The sequence below is a fragment of the Phyllopteryx taeniolatus genome, chromosome 4 (assembly GCF_024500385.1).
Source record: "Phyllopteryx taeniolatus isolate TA_2022b chromosome 4, UOR_Ptae_1.2, whole genome shotgun sequence".
NCBI lineage: Eukaryota > Metazoa > Chordata > Actinopteri > Syngnathiformes > Syngnathidae > Phyllopteryx > Phyllopteryx taeniolatus.
In genome coordinates, this window is record NC_084505.1 from 7,635,833 (window position 1) to 7,663,789 (window position 27,957).

The following is a 27,957-nucleotide window of genomic DNA, read 5'->3' on the forward strand; positions in this document are numbered from 1 at the left end:
GGCTTAAAACCTTGCCAAACAAATATGAGCGTTCATCCAAAGAATTCCATACCGGATCGGTCGTGGCCCGGGTTAACAACGTCCGCCACCGGCGCCGTCAACCTGCAGGGCGCTGTTGGAAATTCAGCTACTGTGGGTCGAAGTCGAAGTCAAAGAAGAAGAAGAAGAAGAGGTGGAAAGCGGGTTCTTCGGCAGAAAGAGAAGAGGAAAACACAGAGCCTAGAACTGAATGTGGGGACTTTGAATGTTGGGACTATGACAGGAAAATCTCTGGAGTTGGTTGACATGATGATTAGGAGAAAGGTTGATATATTGTGTGTCCAGGAGACCAGGTGGAAAGGCAGTAAGGCTAGAAGTTTAGGGGGAGGGTTTAAATTATTTTACCATGGTGTAGATGGGAAGAGAAATGGAGTCGGGGTTATTTTAAAAGAAGAGTTGGCTAAGAATGTCTTGGAGGTGAAAAGAGTATCAGATCGAGTGATGAGGCTGAAATTTGAAATTGAGGGTGTTATGTGTAATGTGATTAGTGGCTATGCCCCACAGGTAGGATGTGACCTAGAGGTGAAAGAGAAATTCTGGAAGGAGCTAGATGATGTAGTTCTGAGCATCCCAGACAGAGAGAGAGTCGTAATTGGTGCAGATTGTAATGGACATGTTGGTGAAGGTAATAAGGGTGATGAAGAAGTGATGGGTAAGTACGGTATCCAGGAAAGGAACTTGGAGGGACAGATGGTGGTAGACTTTGCAACAAGGATGCAAATGGCTGTAGTGAACACTTTTTTCCAGAAGAGGCACGAACATAGGGTGACCTACAAGAGCGGAGGTAGAAGCACACAGGTGGATTACATCTTGTGCAGACGATGTAATCTGAAGGAGGTTACCAACTGTAAGGTAGTGGTAGGGGAGAGTGTGGCTAGACAGCATAGGATGGTGGTGTGTAAAATGACTCTGGTGGTGGGGAGGAAAATTAGGAAGACAAAGGCAGAGAAGAGAACCATGTGGTGGAAGCTGAGACAGGACGAGTGTTGTGCAGCTTTTCGGGAAGAGGTGATACAGGCTCTCGGTGGACGGGAAGAGCTTCCAGAAGACTGGACCACTGCAGCCAAGGTTATCAGAGAAGCAGGCAGGAGAGTACTTGGTGTATCTTCTGGCAGGAAAGGAGAGAAGGAGACTTGGTGGTGGAACCTCACAGTACAGGAAATCATACAAGGAAAACGGTTAGCTAAGAAGAAGTGGGACACTGAGAGGACCGAGGAGAGGCGAAAGGAATACATTGAGATGCGACACAGGGCAAAGGTAGAGGTGCAAAAGGCAAAACAAGAGGCATATGATGACATGTATGGCAGGTTGGACACTAAAGAAGGAGAAAAGGATCTATACAGGCTGTCTAGACAGAGGGATAGAGATGGGAAGGATGTGCAGCAGGTTAGGGTGATTAAGGATAGAGATGGAAATATGTTGACTGGTGCCAGCAGTGTGCTAGGTAGATGGAAAGAATACTTCGAGGAGTTGATGAATGAGGAAAATGATAGAGAAGGGAGAGTAGAAGAGGCAAGTGTGGTGGACCAGGAAGTGGCAATGATTAGTAAGGGGGAAGTTAGAAAGGCATTAAAGAGAATGAAAAATGGAAAGGCAGTTGGTCCTGATGACATTCCTGTGGAGGTATGGAAGCATCTAGGAGAGGTGGCTGTGGAGTTTTTGACCAGCTTGTTCAATAGAATTCTAGTGCGTGAGAAGATGCCTGAGGAATGGAGGAAAAGTGTACTGGTGCCCATTTTTAAGAACAAAGGTGATGTGCAGAGCTGTGGCAACTATAGAGGAATAAAGTTGATGAGCCACACAATGAAGTTATGGGAAAGAGTAGTGGAGGCTAGACTCAGGACAGAAGTGAGTATTTGCGAGCAACAGTATGGTTTCATGCCTAGAAAGAGTACCACAGATGCATTATTTGCCTTGAGGATGTTGATGGAAAAGTACAGAGAAGGTCAGAAGGAGCTACATTGTGTCTTTGTAGATCTAGAGAAAGCCTATGACAGAGTACCCAGAGAGGAACTGTGGTACTGCATGCGGAAGTCTGGAGTGGCAGAGAAGTATGTTAGAATAATACAGGACATGTACGAGGGCAGCAGAACAGCGGTGAGGTGTGCTGTCGGTGTGACAGAAGAATTTAAGGTGGACGTGGGACTGCATCAGGGATCAGCCCTGAGCCCCTTCCTTTTTGCAGTGGTGATGGATAGGCTGACAGATGAGGTTAGACTGGAATCCCCGTGGACCATGATGTTTGCAGATGACATTGTGATCTGCAGTGAAAGCAGGGAGCAGCTGGAGGAACAGTTAGAAAGATGGAGGCATGCACTGGAAAGAAGAGGAATGAAGATTAGCCGAAGTAAAACAGAATATATGTGCATGAATGAGAGCGGTGGTGGGGGAAGAATGAGGCTACAGGGAGAAGAGATGGCAAGGGTAGAGGACTTTAAATACTTGGGGTCAACCGTCCAGAGCAATGGTGAGTGTGGTCAGGAAGTGAAGAAACGGGTCCAAGCAGGTTGGAACGGGTGGAGGAAGGTGTCAGGTGTGTTATGTGACAGAAGAGTCTCTGCTAGGATGAAGGGCAAAGTTTATAAAACAGTGGTGAGGCCAGCCATGATGTATGGATTAGAGACAGTGGCACTGAAGAGAAAACAGGAAGCAGAGCTGGAGGTGGCGGAAATGAAGATGTTGAGGTTCGCTCTCGGAGTGACCAGGTTGGATAAAATTAGAAATGAGCTCATCAGAGGGACAGCCAAGGTTCGATGTTTTGGAGACAAAGTTAGAGAGAGCAGACTTCGATGGTTTGGACACGTCCAGAGGAGAAATAGTGAGTATATTGGTAGAAGGATGATGAAGATGGAGCTGCCAGGCAAGAGAGCTAGAGGAAGACCAAAGAGAAGGTTGATGGATGTCGTGAGGGAAGACATGATGGCAGTTGGTGTTCGAGAGGAGGATGCAGGAGATAGGCTCTCATGGAAAAGGATGACGCGCTGTGGCGACCCCTAACGGGACAAGCCGAAAGGAAAAGAAGAAGAAGATGGTGGAAAATAAGTATTTGGTCAATAACAAAAGTTAATCTCAGTACTTTGTTATATACCCTTTGTTGGCAATGACAGAGGTCAAACGTTTTCTGTAAGTCTTCACAAGGTTTCCACACACTGTTGCTGTTATTCTTGCCCATTCCTCCATGCAGATCTCCTCAAGAGCAGTAATGTTTTGGGGCTGTCGCTGGGCAACACAGACTTTCAACTCCCTCCAAAGATTTTCTATGGGGTTTAGATCTGGAGACTGGCTAGGCCACTCCCGGACATTGAAATGCTTCTTACGAAGCCACTCCTTCGTTGCCCGGGCGTTGTGTTTGTGATCATTGTCATGCTGTTTGGGATCATTGTCAGGCTGTCACGTTTCATCTTCAATACCCTTGCTGATGGAAGGAGGTTTTCATTCAAAATCTCACGATGCATGGCCCCATTTATTCTTTCCTTGACACAGATCAGTCATCCTGGTCCCTTAGCAGAAGAACAGCTCTGAAGCATGATTCACAGTAGTAGTAGTCCTTTGGATGCAACTCAGCATTCTTTCTCCTCCAAACATGACAAGTTGATTTTTTTACTCAAAAGTTATATTTTGGTTTCATCTGACCATATGACATTCTCCCAATCCTCTTGTAGATCATCCAAATGCTCTCCATCAAACTTCAGACGGGCCTGGACATGTACTGGCTTAAGCAGGGGTACACTGTAGGATTTGAGCCCCTGGCAGCGTAGTGTGTTACTGATGGGAGCCTTTGTTACTTTGGTCCCGAGCTCTCTGCATTTCATTCACTAGGTCCCATGTGTGGTTCTGGGATTCTGGGATCATTTTGACCACACGGGGTGAGATATTGTGTGGAGCCCCAGATCGAGGGAGATTATCAGTGGTCTTGTATGTCTTCCATTTTCTAATAATTGCTCCCACAGTTGATTTCTTCACACCAAGCGGCTTACCTATTCCAGATTCAGTCTTCGCAGCTTGGTGCAGGTCTCCAATTTTGTTTCTGGTGTCCTTTGACAGCTCTTTGGTCTTGGCCATAGTAGAGTTTGGAGTGTGACTGTTTGAGGTTGTGGACAGGTGTCTTTTATACTGATAAGTTCAAACAGGTTCCTTTAACTCATTCCCTGCCAATGCCGTCCAAAGACGTCATTAAGAATCCATCTATTCCCTGCCAATGCTGTCTGAAGATGTCAATGGCGTTTTTTAACTGGGATGGGTGGTGGAGGGTCTTGTGCAGTTTATGTGTGATCGTCAAGCATCTGGATAATTGCAATGAGGAATAGCACCCTGTAGAGGGCAACAATGCCTTGAGGTGAACGTCCCTCAGAGTAAGAAGAGGAATAAGAAAGGGGGGGGGGGGGGGGTGCAGAGACAATGAGAAGACATAATGTATAGTGCAAACATAATGGCGGAAAAGAGAGAAGACAAAATAAAAAAATTAAAAAATAAAGATTTCGGTACTACAAATTTATCACGCCAAGGCAAGAAAAATATTCCTGCAATCGAGAGGAATGACGCCTTAGATCATGCGGGGGAATAAAGGATGACACTCCGAGCCGATCGCTTTGTTGCAAAACTATTGCTCAAAATGCCGGCCCATACATATGGCGAGATAATCTCGGCCACTTGCCGGCTGATCGTCTGCCAACCAGGATTTGAATAAATGGGATCCGAAATTGTCAGATGAGTGAACTCCCTTTTGGATAAACAGTCAAGCTTCATCCTGAGCTTCCTCCGACGAAGTCCGACGCAGGCGAAGACTAAGGTAACTCGTTTGCAGCTAGCGTTTGCTACATTTAGCGACCAAACACGCTCCTTCAATCCTTGTTACATAAAAACATAATTCAGTCCCACTAGTTCATGTTACAATGTAACATTAGTTGCCAGTACTGATTTAAAATTTCCATTTACAGCTCGTCCATCTTACAGAAATTCAAGACCCGCGAGTCGAACGTCTTTTAGGATTGTGATGAAGAAAAGTAATGTGTTGGTTTTTTTTTACCCTTGCAAAACACATCAATAAAAAGTATTCTGTAGTCATCGTATGTATTTTTAAAAACAGGTTATGCATCCAGCAGACATTCGACTCCCATTCCAGTACGCAGTGCAGACAAAAAAGGTAATTGAAAGGTTTTTTTTTCCTCCTCGTCCCACGACAGCAATTTCAACAATGTATTTTTATAGTAATAGTTATATTTCTAAACTGCACAGGTTGTGCTTCGAGCAGAAGTATGGACTGGTTTCAAGGAGAATGACAGCCACACAAGATCCCATTCACTGCCACAGAAGAATAAAAACCAGATGTGGATAAAACTTTGCTAGATTTTATGCGCAAGGTAATAACAACCTGGACTATTGCGCAAACGGTAGAGGAGGAGAATTTGGAGGAAGAAAGTGCAAGTGTGGAAGCCCAATTTGTTCTTGCATTTTTGTCTAATGTAAATTGTGTACATAGTTATACTTGTAAATAAATATTTTTTCTGCCTGAAGTACTTTCTCAGTGTTGTTTTATGTTCAGATGTTTGAGAAAAAAATATTGGTGTCAGTCATTGTTCTGCTTGATCTGTGTGTTTTCACAAAAAGGCTGTTTATAGTCAAATTAGATGACAGAAATTTGACAAAACTGTGGTTTGATCATCACAAAAAATCAATTCACTGAGACTCATAGCTCGCCTTTGTAGAATTTTCATTTGAGTCACGGGCTCTTGTGAAAAAGCGCTGTTGTGCTATCAAAACAGTAGAAGTACAAAGAAAAGATAGTTTGAGTGAATACAGGTCTCCCACCATTTGTCCTGTGCAAAGGAACTCTGATTGTGTTACTATTAAAATATACTACAAATACCGCAGGGGTAAAAGTTCACACAGTGGTCACGCGACGAGAGTGCGGCCACAGGTCTACTGCCACCCTCTGGTGAAATATAAAATGGCTTTTTTTTTGTATGTGTGCATTGTTTACTGTGGTAAACTGTGCTGGCGGGCCACATATTATTGATTTTATGACATGATGCTCCGGGCCGGAGAAAATTTGGACACGGCCGGATTTGGCCCGCGGGACGGACTTTGGGCATGCCTGTCTTAGATGGACTGATGCAAAGTGAAAAAGTGTTCTGTGGTCCGACGAGTCCACATTTCAAATTGTTTTTGGAAATTGTGAACATTGTGTCCTCCGGGCCAAAGAGGAAAAGAACCACCCGGACTGTTATGGACGCAAAGTTCAAAAGCCAGCATCTGTGATGGTATGGGGCTGTGTTAGTGCCAATGGTGTGGATAACTTACACATCTGTGAAGGCACCATTAATGCTGAAAGGTATTACAACAGCGTGGCTTTGTAGTAAAAGAGTGCGGCCTGCCTGCAAGCAAGAATGGGAAAGAATTCCACCTACTAAGCTTCAACAATTAGTGTCCTCAGTTCCCAAATGTTTATTGAATGTTGTTAAAAGAAACGGTCATGTAACACAATGGTAAACATGACCCTGTCCCATCTTTTTGGAATGTGTTGCAGCCATAAAATTCAAAGTTAATGATTATTTGCTAAAAACAATCAAGTTTATCAGTTTTAACATTAAACATCTTGTCTTTGTAGTGTATTCAATTAAATATAGGTTGGACATGATTTGCAAATCATTGAATTCTGTTTTTATTTATGTTTAACACAACGTCCCAACTTCATTGGATTTGGGGTTGTACATTATCAACCACATTTAGGTCCTATCTTCAGATTATCATCAGATTATCGCTAGATCGAAGAAGAACATTATGTAGGGCACATCAGGCACTGGTTAGTTATTACTTATCAGTCAATGTCCACAATTATCTGATGATTTTATTACATTTGTGAGATGTAATCTCTGTGTTAGTGCAAATATAAATTGAAAAAGAGAATGTGAAAGATACTAAAACCTCTCTTTGCTTAATTTAACTTTATTTCTTTGCCAAATTAATGCTTATCATGTATTAACCTCATTTGTTAATACTGTACGCCCATGAAAGTAAACTTAATCCATGTCCGTGTGGCCTCACAGAGGGCGGATTGGGGTCTGGAGACAAACCAGCAAGGGATGGGGATAAGCTTGGGTAGGTTTTGGTGCACAGGGTCTGGTTTATTGTTATGTGCTTGAATGGAAGATCATCAAATACAGTTTTAAATACAGAATTTAATGTTAAATTAGAAAGTGGAAAATAATGTTGGCCCAAAGATTTCACTCAAGGCTGGTACACACATACAGTAGGCTTTTTTGTAACAGACCGCACACATAAAGATAAAAAATGTGGCATTAACAGTTTTGGTCGCATTGTTTGTGGTGTGCTACGATAATCTCAACACAGAACACCACACACGTAAAGATTCTGTTCCACCGACGATCTCAAAGTCTCACGCGATCACACGTGATCTCACAAAATTGAAGAAGAAGAAACACTTCCGGGTATGCGGCAATTTTTGTCGTGTGTTCCCGAAGGTTTCAAGACCTGGGAGGCTTGTAAAATGGCGATGTCCTAAAAAATTTTTTTGCCGTCTGGGGAAACCACTTTTACACCAAAAAATGACATCGGGTCAGACATGATTGTTTTTCTTTACGGTCTTTTACTTTTGTATAGTCATGGCGCTTCATGTGAGGCTAGATTCTGTTCAATGTCATAATTTACCACGTCTTGACTCAGGAGAAGTCGGCAGTCCCCACACACAAGAAGAGTTTTGGTCGTAAATATTGAATGCATTCGTTATTTAAGATTGTCGGCCCCGACCTGCAATTGGGATGAATCCACTCTCAACACACATCAGACCGAAGGACAATCTTATAGGATAATCTTATGACATAAGATTGTCTGATGTTTGACGTGCATGGTCGGGAAGAGTACACACAAAAACAGGCTGATTGTCTTTGTGTGGACCGGGCGAATTTTTGTGTACCGGGAGAATTTAAGACATAACACCCTGGGTCCGTTGGCAGTGAAAGTTTGCCTGAATTAAGTTAGTGCATTAGTGTTCTCATATATTTTAATCTTTCTTTCAAACAGAACAGGGGAAATTATTTTTTATTTTTCTCAAGTTAAGCACTTTATTTTACCATGTATAAATTTACTTGCTCTTATTGTGAAATGCAGCCCTACATCTATCCATCCATTCTCAGTACCGCTTATCCTGTTCAGTGTCGCGGGCAGCCCTACTTTTATTTAGTAAATGAGAGAATATTACATATATGTTTGATTACCAGGGCAGAATTTGTAAGGTGTGTATAATTATTTATTATGCTGTAATATCATTAAATCAAAAAATCAAATCAAAAAACAATACTGTCGTTTATCGTGGTAGTGTAGTATAAAATTAGACACCACAACAGAGCTTTCTGATTATCTCATTTTTCAATTTTGTAACTGCCTTTCTGCTTTCAGACCATAACAACCACGTGCTAGCTGTTCCCTCTATTAACCATAAAGCAAAAGGGCAACACCCATACACTCAGTTCGCAGTCATAGTGCCAATTGTCTTCAACTCTGACGTGTACTGTAATATTAAAAAAATAAACCATTATATCATCTTAATTTCTTGCTTTAAATTGTTTTATCCTCCTTTATTTTTGTGTCAGTAAAGCACATGGTACCTGTGTGAAAGAGTATTATTTTATCCCAGTGTAACTCTAAATTTCAAGACTGTTCTACCTACTTTTGACTTTACAGAGACCATGACGACTGCCACCTCCCCAATCTTGTTGAAATGGGACCCAAAGAGTCTTGAAATCCGCACGCTGACTGTGGAGAGACTTCTGGAGCCCCTCGTTACACAGGTAATTCCCTGAACCTCGTGATGCAAATCTAACATTTAACACAGACTATTACATATTGACGACAGTGAGGTCAGGATCGTCTTAATAAAAAGGGTCTTATCTGCTGTCATACAACAAATGATAAACTGTGTAGAAAATTGATCTAGAAAATATTAAATGTATCTGTCACATCCAAGACAACACAAAACTTCCTGACAGGATGTTATCTATCTACCCATCACTCTTCTTTTTTGTTTTATGACTCTTTTATGTCCCCTGGATTCATTCTGATAGCTTAAGTCTTATGTGAATTTTTTTCAATCAATTTTGATAAATTGCATAACTGAAAGGCAGCAGTTTCTAAAGCCTGGGATTTATTTTTGGGCATTTCCCTGAACTGTGTCCTCTGTGCCGCAGAATAAAAGTGAGATGCTAAACTAAGGAGTATACTGTCCTCATACTCGATCAGTCATCTTTTTCAGTAAATGCACTGGATGTGTTAAGTGTTTTCGGATATAAATGTGGTACTTATTTATTTTTATTTTTTACAGCAATTGGATAATTCATTGTGGTTAGATAAAATAAAATGTGGCCTCTGGACCACAGACAAGCAGACACTCCATGAGATCGCACTGATGGCATTCTGGTTTATCATGACAAAGCCTCTCTTAAACATACATGCAAATCAGTCACCTTTTGGCGAAATTTGCCGTTTTGAACTCAAAATAGGCCATTTACAGACATGCAAACACCAAAGGCATGAAAAAGGTGACCAAAAAGGGGGGTCTGGGGGGATCCCCTGACCCCCGCAGATAATATTTTTTTATTTTAACATGAATTAAGCAATCTGGAAGCCTCTCAAGAGTACAATAAGGCAAGAAGAAAAAAAAAATTCTTCACGCAGAAGAACTTATTTACACTGCTCAAGTACATGTTGATGTACAAATTTAAGATTAAAATAAAATTTGCCTCATTTCTTTGCTTTTTTGTTCTTGCCTCCAACTTGAGTCAGGCCCATCTCCACCTGCACCTGATGCCTGCTTCAAGCTGTGCCACATGAAGAGCATCCTGCTCTTTAAACACTCATTCTGAATAAGAATTGACTAAAATCATTGTCTCTTTCACTTCATTTTACAATATTACCAACTTCAAAGGCTAATCCAAACTGCATCCTCCAGGGAAAAAATAAGTAAAATATCTTGCTGTTTTAATTGGCCATTTCTGAATTTGAAGTTAGTTCATTTTGTGTTGTGACATAATCCTTAACAGCGCTCCGTCACTTAACACATTTAACATTACCATCTGTAAACAAATTAGATAATTGTAATTCCTAATTAATACAAAATGTACTAGTGGATCAGCTCTTGTCGCCGATGTTACTTTTGCTTCGCGGTTCCACTGGGACCCGACCCGCAACACCTCAATGCGAAAATACAAAAGACCAGTGCAACAAATACCACACTGGCTGATCTGATGAGCAAAAATGTTGCTTAAACGTAAGCGTAACAATAGAGGATTTACGCTGCAGATTTGGGTAGAGTAGCCAAACATTGTCCTCAAGTAAGAGTACTTAGTAAAAGTAAATAGTAGTCCTCCCAAAAAATACTTGAGTAAAAAGTATGCAGTGAAATTATTACTCAAGTACTGAGTAAATACTGAGTAACTTCGGATTTTTTTTTAACCACAGCGTGAACATCAATTAAAAAAAAAAATTACAAAATAAAATGTGAATGTACAAATTCTGATGTTGCTTTGTGTGTGTATGCACAGTCAAAATGACAAAAAAAACATCTGTAATTTACTGCATGGTGTTTTCTCAAGTTATAAGTGAGCTGAAATATCCACATTTGGGCAGACAGTGCCAGACAAATACTACAATACATGAAAGCTGTTGTTTTTGTTCGTCTAAATGTTAACAAGAGTAGCGCGCTGTTGCCTTCGTGGTAACGACGACCTTCCCAACATGGCCGCCACGTACGCACAACGATCAGCGGGGCAGGCTTATCTCGTGTGAAGACCTATGTCCGGGAAGCCCAATGCAAGACATTGTGTGAGGTCATGTGACTTTCTCGTTTCGTTTGATTGTTGAACTAGACTTAAACGTCACTAGCGCTTAAATGGGATGACGAAAACAGTGCCCGATGCGGAAGTCGAAGTCGTAGTCTCGCACACAAAATAGTTGATGAATAAGCAATAATTGATAAATAAAAGTAGCCAAAAGGTGACTGATTTGCATGTATGCATTTACGTAAATCGTCAAAGCCTTCCAGATTGCTTAATTTATGTTAAAATAAAAATAAATCTCTGCTGGGAGTCGTGGGATCCCCCCAGATCTCCCCGAAAATTCTTTTTATTTTTTTGGGTCACCTTTTTCATGCCTTTGGTGTTTGCATGTCTTCTTAAAACCTATGCCAGAGTATGAGGCAGGTTCATAGTTGAAGATACCTAGGGACTTAATTTTGCACTACACATTAACTCAATGGTTTGTAAATATGAAAAAGAAAAATTAAAGCACACTGGTGGAGTTAATCATTGAGATTCTTACTGAGCTGAAGTCTGACAATATATGCTGAGGTGTTGCAATACTTGTTCAGGTTTCAAATGACTTCCTGCACAACTGTCTTTTAGGTGACTTCAGAGACATTTTTCATGAAGTTTTTGCGGAAATTAATTTCACAGGTTACGCCTAAGAGGGGCAAACAACAAAGTTGTTTCGATAAGGTTTTGTGGTTGGCGAATAAAGGAAATTATATCCTTTGGATCTTAAAATATATTCTATATATTAAATGGAGTGGACTTATATAGCGCTTTATATACACCATCACGGTGCCTATAGAGACTCACATCTACCCATTCACACACCAATGGCTATTGCCATGCAAGGCGCTGCCAGGTCGACTGGGAGCAAGTGGACAGTCAGAGCCAGGATTCGAACCCCTGACCCTTCGCTCACTGGACGGCCCGCTCTACCAAGTGAACCACAGCCGCCTGAAATTTAATATGTAGACTCTTTTGGCCAATTCTTTTTTTCTTACAGACATTTGCGTAAAACAAAGGAAATGTTACAAGATAAAATTGCATGACGACCACTTGGCAAATGGATTAATCTCATGAGCTGAATGCCCTAATTCTGCCACTTAGATGGAATTTCCATTATTATTAGGATATTTTGTGACGTCGGGCAATATCTCTGCTGTATCATTCTGTTTGAGAGATCACAGTGAGAGAGAGCTGTCACAGCATTTCTGTTTTTTGACAGGCTATGTTTACTCTGGTTGCTTTTATTCTCTGAAATGGATTCATTCATGGTAAGTAGTTACCCGATTATTTTCATGGCGACATGATTAGTGTTCGATCTCAGACCTCATCTGTAATGTATTAGCGCTGTGTCTTATGAATGAATAAGAATCATTTGGGTGTTCTTTGCAAATACAGCATTCACTTTCTAACACTACATTAACTTACTTTAAATGGTTCAGAATTCATGCTGCACTCACTGTCATAGTCTGTTAAGATAACTGAAAGGGAGTATGGCTGAAAACATTTTGGATGAAAGGGAGGATGTTATGCTTTTCCTTTAAGTTTGATTACAACCATGAAATTTTCAAAGTTATCTTACTTTTAGCAAAGAGGTAGTCTTTTTTTTTTAAGGTTGAGTCAAGCATTGGCTTCTTGAGGCACTGTAGAAATTGGTCTTGTTAAGTACTTACAATTTAGGATAAATTACCTTCTAGATTCTGAGATGTAAACTAGTGTTGCTTTATATCGATGTAACGATTTATATTCCCTACAGTCCAATTGGATTAATCTGTCCTTGGCTATTTAGCCTTCTGGACGAAAATACATTATATCGATTTAAATAATTTTAAAAGGTAATCAATTGATTGTATCGATACTAGGAAATAAGCCATTTGATTTACACATCGCAGACTTCATATGGATGAGCATGTGCGTGTTTTTTTAGCAACTTTAAATACCTCCAAAACGAAAATCGTATTTTGTTTCTAAATAAATTAAATATGTTTGAAGATAAGTGGGGGCGGTACGATGGACGACTGGTTAGAGCGTCAGCCTCACAGTTCTGAGGACCCGGGTTCAATCCCCGGCCCCGCCAGTGTGGAGTTTGCATGTTCTCCTCGTGCCTGCGTGGGTTTTCTCCGGGCACTCCGGTTTCCTCCCACATCCCAAAAACATGCATTAATTGGAGACTCTAAATTGCCCGTAGGTGTGAATGTGAGTGCGGATGGTTGTTTGTTTGTATGTGCCCTGCGATTGGCTGGCAACCAGTTCAGGGTGCACCCTGCCTCCTGCCCGATGACAGCTGGGATAGGCTCCAGCACGCCCGCGACCCTAGTGAGGAGAAGCGGCTCAGAAAATGGATGGATGGATGAAGATAAGTGCTAAAAACATATGCAAAGACTGAGACAATTATAGTACTGAATTGTTGAGATATGGTTTAAAACACTTTTTCACCTCCTAAGTGTTCCAGATTTTTTGGGCAGGGCTAAAAAGTATCCTCGTGACGTCAGGATATGGCTCCTCACTATATAAACACCAAGTGCCCTTTTTCCATGCAGGGAACATTCGGGGGAATTGCACTTCCTTGTTCATTAAAAATTTCACCCACTTCTACCAGTATATTGTGCAATTGGCCATGAAACTATCTTTCCGAAAGTGTAATTGTGTTTTTGTGTTATTTGGGTGTCTTGCCATCTGACACCACATACGTTGTGTTGCGAGACAGCGACAGAGCCCATTGCCAGCGGAAGGGCCACTTCCACATTCATTACAACCTGACTGATTACTATCAGTATAGCGCAAGGTTATTATAGTCAATGAAAACAAACTAAGAAACTAAAATTAAAACTAAAATTGAACATTTATTTTTGTAAAGGAAATGAAATAAAAAAATGTAATGTTTAAAATAAATGTTAACTAAGACTCTAAATTGCCCGTAGGTGTGACTGTGAGTACGAATGGTTGTTTGTTTATATGTGCCCTACGATTGGCTGGTGACCAGTTCAGGGTGCACCCCGCTTCTCGGCCAAAGATAGCTGGGATGGGCTCCAGCACGCCCGCGACCCTAGTGAGGGTAAGCGGCATGGAAAATGAATGAAGGTTAACTAACTAAAACGCCATTTTACGTTTGCAAAACTAAAACTAACTATAATTCTCGTAAAAATATCCTTTGTTTTTGTCTGTCGTTTAGCTTAATACATAAGCTTTCAGCATTGTTTTAAAATGTATTTATTAAGGATACAGACATAGATAGAACGGATACAGAAAGAAGGTCAAACAGTCCTTTGGGAACTGTAGTTCACTTACTGTGTGTCGCTTAGAAGTGACGCCATCGGGCAGTGCCGTCGTATTGACAGCTCGCCAGATCAAGTGAGTTTTGCTGCGAAGCTAACTTTTATGTCCAAGTAGGGCTGGGTCATGATTTTGATTTTGGCTTCTCACGATCATTAAAATGTTATAATCAAAGAAAAACGATTAATGTGTCACGGCGTGGGTTGTGTATGTGAGTTCCTGCATTGTAAATGCGCCCTGAACGCACCCTGTGTTGCTTGTTAAGAGAGTCCAACCCACATCAAGGTCACATCTTAGACCTGGTCATCTCTAAGGATGTTGAAATTCTATCAATTGACGTTAAGGATATGGCTATTTCTGACCATTTTTGTATATTCTTTGAATTACAGATTCTTCCAAAAGTTCAGAATCAGAATCAGAATCAGAATCATCTTTATTTGCCAAGTATGTCCAAAACACACAAGGAATTTGTCTCCGGTAGTTGGAGCCGCTCTAGTACAACAGACAGTCAATTTACAGAACACTTTGGAGACAAAGACATTGACAAAGACAACCTCTGTCTATTAAGAAAAGGTACATAAATGAGAGTACCGCCACTAAGTTTATGGAGACCATTGCTGTGCTACAAACTGGGAATGCTGAGACAATTGATGAACTTTTGGATAATTTCACCTGTAAAATCTCAAATGTCATGAATGCTGTCACTCCTATTAAAACTAAGACAATCTTGAGGCGACCTAGAACACCGTGGAGGAGAACAATGATGGTAAAGACCTCTAAATCAAAGTGTAGGAAACCAGAACGTAAGTGGAGAAAAACGAAACTCCAAATTGACTCTAACCTCTACAGACAAAGTCTTTGTAAGTTTAACCAAGAGTTAGTCAGAGCTAGACAGCAACACTTTTCTAAAATCATCAGGAAGAACTTCAACAATACTCGCACTCTGTTTGCTGTGGTTAACAAGCTCACAACCCCCAGAATCAGATTGCTCCAGAACTCTTAACAGCAGATAAATGCAATGAATTTGCTTGTTATTTTAGTGAAAAAATACAATCATTCAGTTCAAATATTAGCACAAATCAGCAAAATGATAAAATTATACTACATCTGAAGCCACCCAGGAAAAACTCTATTCGCATGTCATAATTTGATACAGTTGACCAAAAAACTGTAGAGAAAACCGTTCAGCAGCTGAAACCATCAACGAGCTGTCTTGACTCAATACCATCTGACTTTTTCAAAGCTATTGCGAAGTCTGTGGTACCTGATTTGCAGCAAATAATCAATTGCTCACTTCAGTCAGGCGAATTTCCTAAAGCTCTTAAAGTAGCTGCCTTTAAGCCTCTGCTAAAAAAAATTGAACGCTGGACGCTTCCATATTTGCAAACTATAGACCCATCTCAAATCTCCCTTTCATAGCCATAGCCCTTTCTGGTTCTTCTTTTCATGTATATTTAAAGTTGAGTTTTGGTAGTTAAATAAACAGTTTCAGTATCAATGAATAATCGTGTTTATTAATGGTGATTTCAATATCAGTCAAAATAATCATGATTATTATTTTTTCCATAATAGCCCAGCCCTATGTCCAAGCTGTTTTTGTTGCTGCGTGTTGCTAATGGAAACGGCTAAGATTGCTATCGACTAGCTATTGCCTTCACGGAACCTGCACGTAGGTTATTCGTTTTTTTCGGAGAAAACTCAGTGAAATAGACAACTTCCGAGTCTCAAAATGCCGCTGTTTTCCACCACAAAAGGCAGATGTAAAAGCAGACAAGGGGTTTGTCTCGCTGACACAGAGGGTGATTGAATTACTGCAACAACAGGACATTTTCACACCACTACTTCAACAACAGAAGGACAAGTATCACAATAATCATGGACTTTAAAAAACAAACAAACAAACATAAAATATAGTATATAAGTATATAGGTCCAGCAATGTTCGGGGCACTAGCCCCACAGTTGCTCCACCGCACGTTGCGGGAGCGAGGGGGGAGGAAGAGGGAAAAAATGTATCCATGGGGACCGGTGCGCGTCACACGCTGTGGCTGCATTTGGCTCACCCTTAGGCAGCCCACTGAACGGTGGTGTCCCGTTGAATTTTAATGGAGAGAAAATGTTCCTGTTTGACTTGATGATAACACAATTGAGAGCTAAAAGGTTGGTGAACACGTTTGAGCCACTGTAGAAAATTCCATCATGGACATACTGTACTTCAGCTAAACGCTAACATCAACACTTTAGTAAGAGACAAATACCCAAGTAGTGAAACATAGCATCAAGCAGGTATAATAAAGTGTCTCATGTCACGATACTAATCGTATCAGCTTTCGATTGGACCCAAAAGCAGAGTGAAGCGGAGGGAGTAGATTAGAATGGTTTATTGAAGGTTGGCTCAATGTAAGGATATCCCAGGCGAGATGATAGACCGTCGAGACAAGGAGCGAGCAGGAAGCGGATACGTAAGCAGGTGGGATAGCTTGGGGGCGTGGCTGGAGCAGACAGCGAGGCGGGGGGTACGGAAGGAGCACTGGAGACGAAGGAGAACACAAGGAGGTAATAATGATTTGGGGAAAGCGAGTGAATCACGTACGAGCGTGCAAGGGTCGGCCTGTGTACCACAACAATGTGTGAATACTCTGGCGATGGTTTCCTGGATCCGGCAGGCTTTTATGCAGGCAGTGATGAGTGCTGATAGAGGACAGATGCGCGGCCAAGGTGGTGCTGATTGCTGGGGGAGAGTTGGGGGGGGGGGGGGGGTGGGGGGTTGTAGAGGGAGGTGAGGAATGAAGCGCCACCCAAGCTCCAAAAAACGGGACTGCAGGAAAAAACATGGCATCTCACTCATGACAGCAAGTAACTTGGACATCACAAGCTGGGGTGGGCAACCGATGGAGATCTGCCAGCCGCTTGTTCCTCTCAGCAGAACGAGTAAGAGCAGCCCTGACGTCCTTCCATTTGACCCGTAGTAGGTGCTCCCTCACAGCGGGAATCGCCACCGTATGCTCCTGTTCCTTAAATAAAAGAGGTTGGAAACCGTAACAGGTCATGAATCGAGACATACCTGTGGTGAAGCTGGTAAGGGTGTTATGGGCAAATTCCACCCATGGAAGGAAGGTGCTCCAGGAGGCGGGATTCCGAGCGGCAACAAAGTGAAGAGCAGATTCCAGGCTCTGGTTTGCCCGCTCCATCTGGCCGTTGGATTGGGGGTGGTAGCCGGAAGACAGACTGGCTGCTGTGCCCACCGCCTTGCATAACTCCTTCCAGACCTGGGAGAAGAACTGAGGACCTCGGTCTGAGACAATGTCTATTGGAATGCCATGAAGTCTGAATACGTGGAGGACTAATATGTTAGCGGTTTCCAAAGCAGAGGGCAACATGGGAAACGGTACATAATGGACACACTTGGAGAAACCATCTATGATGGTGAGTATGAAGGTGTTACGTTCAGAGGGGGGTAGGCCGGTGACAAAGTCCAGGGAAATGTGGGCTCTGAATGGGTAAAGGGTGCAGCAGACCAGCTAGGGGTTGATGTGAGGCTTTACCTCGGGCACAGACAGAGCAGGCTAGGACGAACTTACGGGTGTCTTTGACCAGGCCGGGCCACCAGAAGTGTTGTTGATGGTTCGTGTGATTCCACGATAACAGGTTATTTTGGAGTGATGGGCCCATTGAAGTACTTCTGAGAGGGCGGAGTTGGGCATGAAGAGACGGTCAGTGGGTCCGGTCTTGGGATCAGGTTGGGTTCTCTGAGCTTTCTCTGAGTTTGTTCGATTTTCCAAGTGGCAGCCCCAATGAACCAAGAGGAAGGAAGGATGGGTTCCGGTTCTGCTGGGCTGGAGGGGGGTGAAAAAATACGAGAGAGTGTGTCAGGCTTGCCGTTGTGGGAACCAGGGCGGAAGGAGAGGCTGAAATTAAAACGACTGAGAAATAAGGCCCAACGAGCTTGCCGGGGCTTAAGCCGCTTGGTGGAACGAAGATCAGCGATGTTTTTGTGGTCGGTCCATATGATAAACGGAACGATAGTCCCCTCCAGCCAGTGCCTCCACTCCTCCGGGGCCCAGATGATGATTAGTAGCTCACGATTCCCCACATCGTAATTACGCTCGGAAGAGGAAAGGCATCGGGGAAAAAAAAGCATCCATCCATCCATCCATTTTCTACTGCTTATCCGAGGTCGGGTCGCGGGGGCAGTAGCTTTAGCAGGGACGCCCAGACTTCCCTCTCCCCAGCCACTTCATCCAGCTCTTCCGGGGAGATCCCAAGGCATTCCCAGGCCAGCCGTAAGACGTAGTCTCTCCAACGTGTCCTGGGTCGTCCCCGGGGTCTACTCGCGGTGGGATGTGCCCGGAACACCTCACCAGGGAGGCGTCTGGGAGGCATCCAAATCAGATGCCCCAGCCACCTCATGTGGCTCCTCTCATTGTGGAGGAGCAGCGGCTTTACTCTCAGGCCCTCCCGGATGACCGAGCTTCTCAGCCTATCTCTAAGGGAGAGCCCGGACACCCTGCGGAGGAAACTCATTTCGGCCACTTGAATCCAGGATCTTGTTCTTTCGATCACGACCCACAGCTCGTGAACTATAGGTGAGGGTAGGAACATAGATCGGTAAATTGAGAGCTTCGCCTTTCGGCTTAGCTCCTTCTTTACCACAACGGACCGATACATAGTCCGCATTACTGCAGACGCTGCACCGATCCGCCTGTTGATCTCCCGTTCCATTCTTCCCTCACTCGTGAACAAGACCCCAAGATACTTGAACTCCTTCACTTGGGGCAGGATCTCATCCCCGACCTGGAGAGGGCACGCCACCCTTTTTCGACTGAGGACCATGGTCTCAGATTTGGAGGTGCTGATTCTCATCCCAGCCGCTTCACACTCAGCTGCGAACTGCTCCAGTGAGAGTTGGAGATCACGGCTTGATGAAGCCAACAGAACCACATCATCTGCAAAAAGCAGAGATGCAATACTGAGGCCACCAAACCGGACCCCCTCTACGCCTCGGCTGCGCCTTGAAATTCTGTCCATAAAAGTTATGAACAGAATCGGTGACAAAGGGCAGCCTTGGCGTTGGCGGAGTCCAACCCTCACCGGGAATGAGTCAGACTTACTGCCGGATATGCAGACTCTGACTCCGGTCATACAGGGACCGAACAGCCCGTATCAGGGGGTTCGGTACCCCATACTCCCGAAGCACCCCCACAGGACTCTATGAGGGACACGGTCGAACGCCTTCTCCAAGTCCACAAAACACATGTAGACTGGTTGGGCGAACTCCCATGCACCCTCGAGGACCCTGCTGAGGGTGTAGAGGTGGTCCACTGCTCCACGACCAGGACGAAAACCACACTGCTCCTCCTGGATCTGAGATTCGACTTCCCAATGGACCCTCCTCTCCAGCACCCCTGAATAGACCTTACCAGGGAGGCTGAGCAGTGTGACCTCAACCCCAGAGATAGGAGAGCCCGCCTCAGTGACCCCAGACTCTTCTTCCTCATGGGAAGGCGTGTCGGTGGAATTGAGGAGGTCTTCGAAGTATTCTGTTGACCTCGACTCGAGAGGTCAGCAGTGGGGTCAGCAGGTTAAACAGGCGGCTGGAAGGGAGAGGGGGACCGGGCAGGAGGTCAATGGCGCAGTCATAGGGGCGGTGGGGGAGGGAGGTGAAACCGCAAGATCTTTACTGAACACTGGCGAGAGGTCATGGTATTCTTCCGTGAACGGGAGAGATCGACAGGTGTGGCTGGTGGCGGCGGTTTACTGGAGGGAGGAATGGCCAAAAGAAGACAATGGGAATGACAGAATGGTGATGGACAGATGAGTTCAATCAATGTCAGCGTTGTGTTTCTGGAGCCAGGGGATACCAAGGACTAACGGAGTCTCTGGGGAGGGAATGACAAAAAGCTGGATGGTTTCATGGTGATTTCCGGAAATGAGCAGGGTGAATGATGCAGTTTGGTGGGTAACGGGAGATGAGATGCCCGTCCAAGGCAGTGACCTTCTTAGGGAAAGGGAGGGGCTCGAGGGGAAGCTGAAGCTGACACGACAAGCCCTCATGAATAAAATTATCATCAGCACCGGAGTCAGATTTTTAAATATAAAAACAAAAATTACTTTCCCTGTTAACTTAATACAGTTATCAAGAAGTATTTCAGTTGCCAATTTTTACACTTTTTGGGGAAAATAATTAGTAACTATAACTAATTACTTTTAAAAGTACTTTGCATAACACTTAAACACATCACTGCGATTGACTGCTTTAGAAGTCAAATATCCATGTTAAGTGGAATGGTTGAACCCCGGTCCTCAGAACTGTGAGGCAGACACTCTAACCAGTCGTCCACCGTGCCGCCATGTTAACATTTGAATTTAATAGCCGTCGTTTGAATTTAATGGCAGTGAACGAGTTTTAGGAACCTCACGATTCGATATGGATTCTTAAGGTTTCAATTCGATTTGATTCAATATTGAATTGTTCCAATATTGATTCAGTAACAAGCAGAAATACACAAATAAGAGAAAATTCTGACAATTTTATGTTTGATGCCATGTAAACATACGACATATGTCACGTCACATTTTGTAAGCAATAAATATCTGAAAATAAAAGTTTGCACAGAACTTATTTGTGCATATAGTCCAAAAGTAAAGAAAAACATGATAGTTGTGTTCACACTGCAAAAGGTCAAGTGTATATTGGTCCCTCCCTGTGTGGCTTCTGTTGCAGGGCTCTAGTCTGCAGAACATCTGACCCTAATTCCCACTCGTTAGAAAGGAAGTGAGAAGTGATACAGTCCCCTCCAAAAGTATTGGAATGGCAAGGTCAATTATTTTGTTTTTGTTGTATAGTGAAGGCATTTTGGTTTCAAATCAAAAGATGAATATGAGACAAAAGTTCAGAATTGCAGCTTTTATTTCATGGTATTTACCGTAATTTCTCGTGTATAATGCGCACCCATGTATAATAATATAAATTGCCAGACAAAATGGTTTTGTAGACTTCAAAATTCATTCTGCCGAGTCATCATGAGTTACATCATCAATAAAGACGAGTGAGCCTGTTCCAGAAGCAACCATGTTAGCCATGACATTACCTCCAGCATGCTTCACAGATAAGCTTTTGTGTTTTGGATCATAAGCAGATCCTTTTTTTCTCCATACTTTGGCCTTTCAATCACTTTGGTAAAGATTAATCTTGGATTCACTGGACCAGAAAACTTTGTTCCAAAACTTTGGTGGCTCATCTTTGTACTTTGCAAAATCCAATCTGGCCTTCCGGTTCTTTTTGCTGATGAGTGGATTGCATCTTGTGGTATGGCCTGTATATTTCTCGAAATCTTCTTTGAACAGTGGATTGTGATATCTTCACTCATGTCCTGTGGAGGTTGGCAAACCTTTTTGTCTGGCAATTTAAAGAAAAATGCATCCAAACTAATCGGGAGAAACTCCATCATGCAACAAGACAATGACCCAGAACACACTGCCAACACAACAAAAGACTTCATCAGGGGGAAAAAAGTTGAAGGTCTTAGACTGGCCAAGTCAATCATCCAAATGTCTTTAGTATACAACAAAAACAAAGGAATTGACCTTGCCGTTCCAATACTTTTGGAGGAGACTGTATTTATGTATGTAGTGGTTAGTTGCACTGGAAGTCCAGTCATCATATAGAAGACACTCTTTCTGCTGTCTTCACTATTACAAGAACGCTGTCTTTACTCTGTACAGCTTTGGGATGGAGACTTCTGACGTGTTTTCGTGTTAGTATTGCGTATCATATTTTCAGGTGTCTTTTGTCTGGATTTAGGGGGGAATCCAAAATGATCCCAAACATCAGATTTAAAAGTAGAAGTCATTTACTTACACTGCCGCCGCCGTGGCTGCTTGTTTAGTCGGCATTTTGTTGTTGTTTGGTCGAGTGCAGCTACTGCCAATGCAATTTGAATCAAGCACAAAGCACCCCCCACTGGCCAAGAGGTGAATCGATTCAGAGGATGTGCTGAATCGATATTGAATTACAAAAGGAAGAATTGCAATGCATCGATGAATCGATATTTTTTACCACCCCTATTTCGCACCATGTTTTCAGCCATCTTCGTACTACATGGGATGTTCCAAAAGAGCCACTCATCTGTCTTCAGGCATCTTGCTCTACCTTGCTTTGTCAGCATATGGTTTGCTCCAGGGTTCTGAACAGCTGCCAAGCACAGATGCTGGTTGTCAGATGCTTCTGATCCACCATGGAAAGGACATCACATCAGAGCTGACTGCTTCAGATAAAAATCTCACGAGCCTAAAACTTGATGAACTGGTAGAAAGTATATATTCTCACTAAGTCATAGACTTAAACAAACAAAAAAAAAGTTGAACATTTTATTATTCATGCTTGAGAGCTGTGGGCGACGTGGAGAGCTCAAGGTTAAAATGAATGCATCCCTTGTGATGTCGAGGACAGTGCTACTAAAGGGCCAAGCACTAACACTGACACTGGTTCATTCAGGCACTGCAATGAGATGATTGTGATCTAATACCATAGCCAAAGGCATGGTGATGATGAACAGATCTACAAGCAGATTACAGCTGATGCATTTCGGATCTTCAAAGCACTTCGACAGTGAGCCTGCCTCATCGCTTCTGTTGAATGTGTTCATGAGAAAGACGGAGCAAGAGGATGAATGGGGAACAAAAGTAGATGTGTGATTTCATTCTTTATTTAAACATCACAGGTGTAATCTAAAGGACTCCAGAGAGCCCACACTTGGTGCTGACTTTGTCTCATTATTTCCGGTGATACCTTGGCTGTAGAACAATTATTTGGATGGAGATTTTTTTTTCTTTTGTTCGTACATAATTTAACTTATATTGTCTCGTGTTTTGTAGTAATTAATTTTTTTTAAAATTTAAATTAGTTTAGTAAATAAAAGTTAAGCCTGAAATAGTTAAGTTTAATTGTAAATACATTTGTTTTTGTATTTTATATTTTTTTGTAGCACTATGTAACGACGACTGGTTAGAGCGTCTGCCTCACAGTTCTGAGGTGTGTTCAATCCCCGGCCGGTGTGTTCCCCGGCCCCACCTGTGTGGAGTTTGCATGTTCTCCCCGTGCCTGCGTGCCTTTTCTCCAGGTACTCCGGTTTCCTCCCACATCCCAAAAACATGCGTGGTAGATTAATTTACAACTCTACATTGCACATAAGTGTGAATGTGAGTGCGAATGGTTGTTTGTTTGTATGTGCCCTGCGATTGGCTGGCAACCAGTTCAGGGTGTACCCCGCCTCCTACCCGATGATAGCTGGGATAGGCTCCAGCAGCCCACGACCCAAGTGAGGAGAAGCGGCGCAGAAAATGGATGGATGGACTATTTAAGAGCAGGGATCACCAACACGGTGCCAATAGGAACGTGAGGAGCCAGCGCGTCTGTTCTAAAAATAGCTTACCATTGCTGGAACATTATGATTTACTAAAGGCTTCTTTATACTCGCGCGGACGGCGACCGCGCTAACGTGACTGCGGCTGTCCCACGCGTAGTTTGCCTTTATACTCGAGCGCAACCCACGCGCGCTGTTTTGAAAGTGTGCTGCAGTTCTCCTCCAAGTCGAGGGTGTTGCTACGGCTGGTATTGGCTAGGACCCCACAGGGTGGAGTTTCCTCTGTATTTTGTGGCCATTTCCAGTAGCCGTTTTTACTTTCCTTTCTGTAACAAGGAACAGAGCAACAACAATGGTGACCGTAGTCTGCTCAAAGAAATGGCCCTAGATGACCGGATGATACGTTTAATTATGCTGCAAAATCGATTGAGAAGGCGGCGGCTTAGATGGTATGTAGAACCAAGGGGCACGCTGAGTACGTCATCACAGCATGTGCCTATAACGGACCAATCACGAGAGATGATCTACGCGGCATTCTACGCGCACCAACAATTTTTGCCATGTGCGCGTCAAGCGACACAGAGGGGCTGCGCGGGCCAATTCGTCGGTCACGTGATGCAATGCGGGCATGTACTCTCTCTGGTCTTGGCCATTGTGGAGAGGTTGGAGTCTGACTGTTTGATTGTGTGGTCAGGTGTCTTTTATAGAAATATGGAGTTCAAAAAGGTGTCATTAATACAAGTAACGTGTGAAGTATCGAAGATCTTCTTAAAGATGAAGTAACAGGTCTGTGAGAGCCAGAATTCTTGCTGGCTGGTAGGTGTCCAAATATTTATTTTTTGCAAGAATATAAAAATAAATTATTTAAAAATCATAAAATGTGATTTCCTGGCTTTTCTTTCGCATTGTCTCTCACAGGTGAAGTATGCCTATGATGAAAATTACAGATCTCTCTCATCTTTTTAATTGGCACAACTTGCAAAATCGGTGGCTGTCCAAATACTTTTTGTATTGCTTGACTGGAGAATTCGCAGAAGAACAGCTTTGACAAGGAACGCCACACATTTTTGGGTTGCACCACCCAGAGTGCAAATCTGGCATCAAGGTGTGTAAATGACAGACTTAGGTAGATGGGAGAATCTGCCCAGCCAGAAAGTGTGCAACTGCACGCCTTTTCCCTCTTACCCAAATGAGAGAATATGGCCTTAAGTAAATGATTTACTGTATATGCAACTTGTCATCGTCATGTTGCTTTTCGCCCCATTAGCCTTTCCCTTACTATACACGTTACATTTCGGCCTAAGAACCCTATGTACGGCAACGTTGTATAGAGTAAGATATACTGGATTAATAGAATTTCTTTGGATCTTTTGAATTTATGTGTATGTCATTTGGGCTAATGTAATGTTAACTTGACTTGCCCTTCACACACACGCACACACACGCTATTCCCTTGTGTAAAGTCAAAGCCTTCACTCACGTGTATCGGAGGCTGAAGGCAGAAAATTAAACATCTACAAAGGGCCACAGGGATTTACAGCTGAATGGAGAATCCACCGGCCAGTGTTCTGAGAGAAAAGGCCACATGGCATTTAATGGGATTGATGAGCAATAAAATGGGAGCACAATGCACACCAAGCCCTCACGTACCATGCAGGGAAAGGTTAGCCTTCCCACTGTGGCAGCTTGATCACCAATGTACGACCTTTCAAATCCTGTTGTATTTTCTTGTTAATAAAATAACCGCAGTATGGTCTTTCAAAAAAAAATAAAAAATCCAAGCAAAGTTACTAATTCACATGATGAAAACAGGCACTTACCAGTTCATAGTGAAGTGAACTGGGCAAACATTACTAGTGGACTAGTTATTTTTTTTCTGAAAAGAAGGGTTTACATTAATACTCAAGGTATTTGACTCCATTCTGTAAATTTACCAACTGTACAATTTGAATTTGTTACAGTATAAGCTATTGCTGTTGATGCACATCATAATTGATGTCATTGTCTTTTTACCTTACCTTACCTTGTAGGACTTTTCTGCGATGAGGTCGCAACAGATTAATCTTTTCTCCCTTCAAGATTTGTGCATATGGAGTTTTAGTGCTTGTGTCAGACACATTTTGTTTACATTTCTTGATTTTTTTTTCTCACTTTCAATTTATGGTGTATTTATTGTATATTTGTAAATATATGCATTTTCCATATCAACTGAGCTATTGTTCCTTGCAGTCTGTTGTACTTGCGTCATTGCTGCAGCAAGCCAAGTATGAATTTGATGGCTGTCAGAGCAGATCATGCTCCAAAAGTTATCCAGCCACAATGTCTGTCTTCTGCCTGTGTCACTGTGTAAAAGACAGTGAACTTGGATGCCTTGGCAGCGTTAATAAAAGCTGTAGTGTCGGAGCGGCCTGATGTTATCACTCAGCATGTAAACAGTATCTTGCTTTTCCTCCATGCTATGTTCACAATCAAGTCAAAATCTTGTGGTTGTCATTTGGAAAACTAAAATATTACAAGTCACTATTGAAAGTTAAATATATAAGCTCCAAATAGCATACCATTGATTGGTATCATTTAAAGCACAACAATGCCAGTCAGCGAATGCAGTATTTTGAAAAGCGTAACTAGCTGCTAGGTTTACCTCAGTCCAAAGGCAGTTTATATTTTAGGTGCTGAAAAATAACTGTACCCATGGGCAATATAAGGGTGAATCTGATGCCAACCTAAGAACTTCAACACCCACCTAGATGCAGTGTTAATCTCAAAGTCTTTGTTTTGTTTTTCCCACGAGCTTGTTCTTGGGATATTCTGGCATCTGCGTGCAAAGACAGCATTATATATTCATAAAGATAGCACTGTTAAATCTGAATGAAGGTAGATAAATTCCCTGAACCAAAGTGCCTGCTATGAGGTTATTCAGGGCATAATTAAATATACATCAAGCTTTTTAAGACACTGTTGAAGAACAACACATCAAGGAGCTTTGACTTCAATGGGACAGTCCTGGTGGAAAGGTACGACGTGCTGTAGCTTTCTGTGTGCTTGCAGTGTATGTTCCACAGCAAAGCCCTGTGTGAATGTGTGTGTATATATATATATATTTATATATATATAGGGGGGGCGAAAGCTGTCACCAGCAAAGGCCACCGTCGAAAGTTATAAACCCAGCAGAGCTGGGACACCCCATCGGTGGCTCGCGTCGAGAAGTCGCAACGTCATAAGATGGGATAGGGGATGCGAAAACCGCCCTGAACACCAGGCCAAATCGGACAATCAGTAGTTAAACCACAACACGTTCAACGGTGCGGTAACCATTCTGTCGCAAAGAACAAATAGAGTCAACGACCCTACCATGGCCTCATTGGGACAGGTTAGAGAGTCGTTCTACTACAAAACAAAAGAGACACCACTGCAGCAACAAACAATTTCTCAACACAAACCAAATCCTCTTCGCAGCCTTTGGAGAGCGAAGCTTTGCAGTGCCGACTTGACAGTCACAAGGCTACCAGCGACGGGGAAATTATGTCCGATAGACAATTCCTATTTGTTTCCAGTCGCTGTACCCAGCAGTATTCGAAAAGGCACGCGAGAAGAAAAGAGGAACTGAGCCCCGTGTGACACCGGAACTTACACCCGTTCCGGGTCATCGGGTGTCACACGTGACTTTTTTGGTATGCGTAATTGAACGGTGCATGCGCGAAGGGACTATTCAGTGAGCAGGGATGAAATAGAATCAGTATTTTCCATAGCACACAATACTCCATAATACTCCCACAAATGTGGGCCATTGATTGCAAATGTGTTTTGTGCACACACAAAATTGATTAAAAAAAACAAAAAAACAAATAGGCCTAAATATAATGTTACAATATTACAAAACTGAGTACACGCCAAAGTCTAGCAAAACAAATTTTGTATTTTTTATATTACAGAAATCGAATTAATAAGATTTCAAAACCAAGTATAATCATCGTCAAAACTCAAAAAAGAAAATTGTTATTGTGTCCATAACTAAAACTGCTTGAGATATGACAGAAACTATACATTTTTGTATGGATCTGAGGTAACGTTCAGAAATTTGTTATTTTTCATTCTGGGAAAAAGAGCCACAAAAGACATTTATATTGCCTCTCATTCGTTCATTTGTCAGTTGTTGACCACTTTGTAATTTGCATTACTGCTACCTACAGGTCTGAAGTTGTTACATGTCGACTGGAAATGAGAAATGACCAGGTTTATTTTCTGAACAAGATTACAATCGGCTCTGTTGTGTTTTGACCACTCGGACATTTTCCTCCTTTGTTTGCCACTACGCTATTGGCCAACAGGGTAGGATGATTTAGCCTTGGCTGTGGTCTGTGCTGTACTGAGTGCGGTTGATAATTTATGAATAATATTTTCTGAAATCCTATGAAATCCTTTCAAAATACTTGGCTACATTGTGCCATAGCCTGCATG

At 42.7% G+C, this 27,957-nt stretch overlaps 1 protein-coding gene across 4 annotated transcripts in view; it reads left to right on the plus strand.

Annotated features, from left to right (window-relative positions):
• The window catches only part of ctnna2 (catenin (cadherin-associated protein), alpha 2), a 373,639-nt gene that overhangs the window by 21,962 nt on the left and 323,720 nt on the right, over window positions 1–27,957 (plus strand). For 3 of the 4 annotated variants that reach the window (XM_061772277.1, XM_061772275.1, XM_061772273.1), the window contains exon 2: window positions 8,740–8,846. In XM_061772277.1, the coding sequence (XP_061628261.1) occupies window positions 8,745–8,846 (102 nt within the window). In that variant the 5' untranslated portion in view covers window positions 8,740–8,744. Of the gene's footprint in view, window positions 1–8,739; window positions 8,847–12,084; window positions 12,134–27,957 lie in introns of those variants that run through there. The other variant, XM_061772274.1, reaches the window with a different exon arrangement.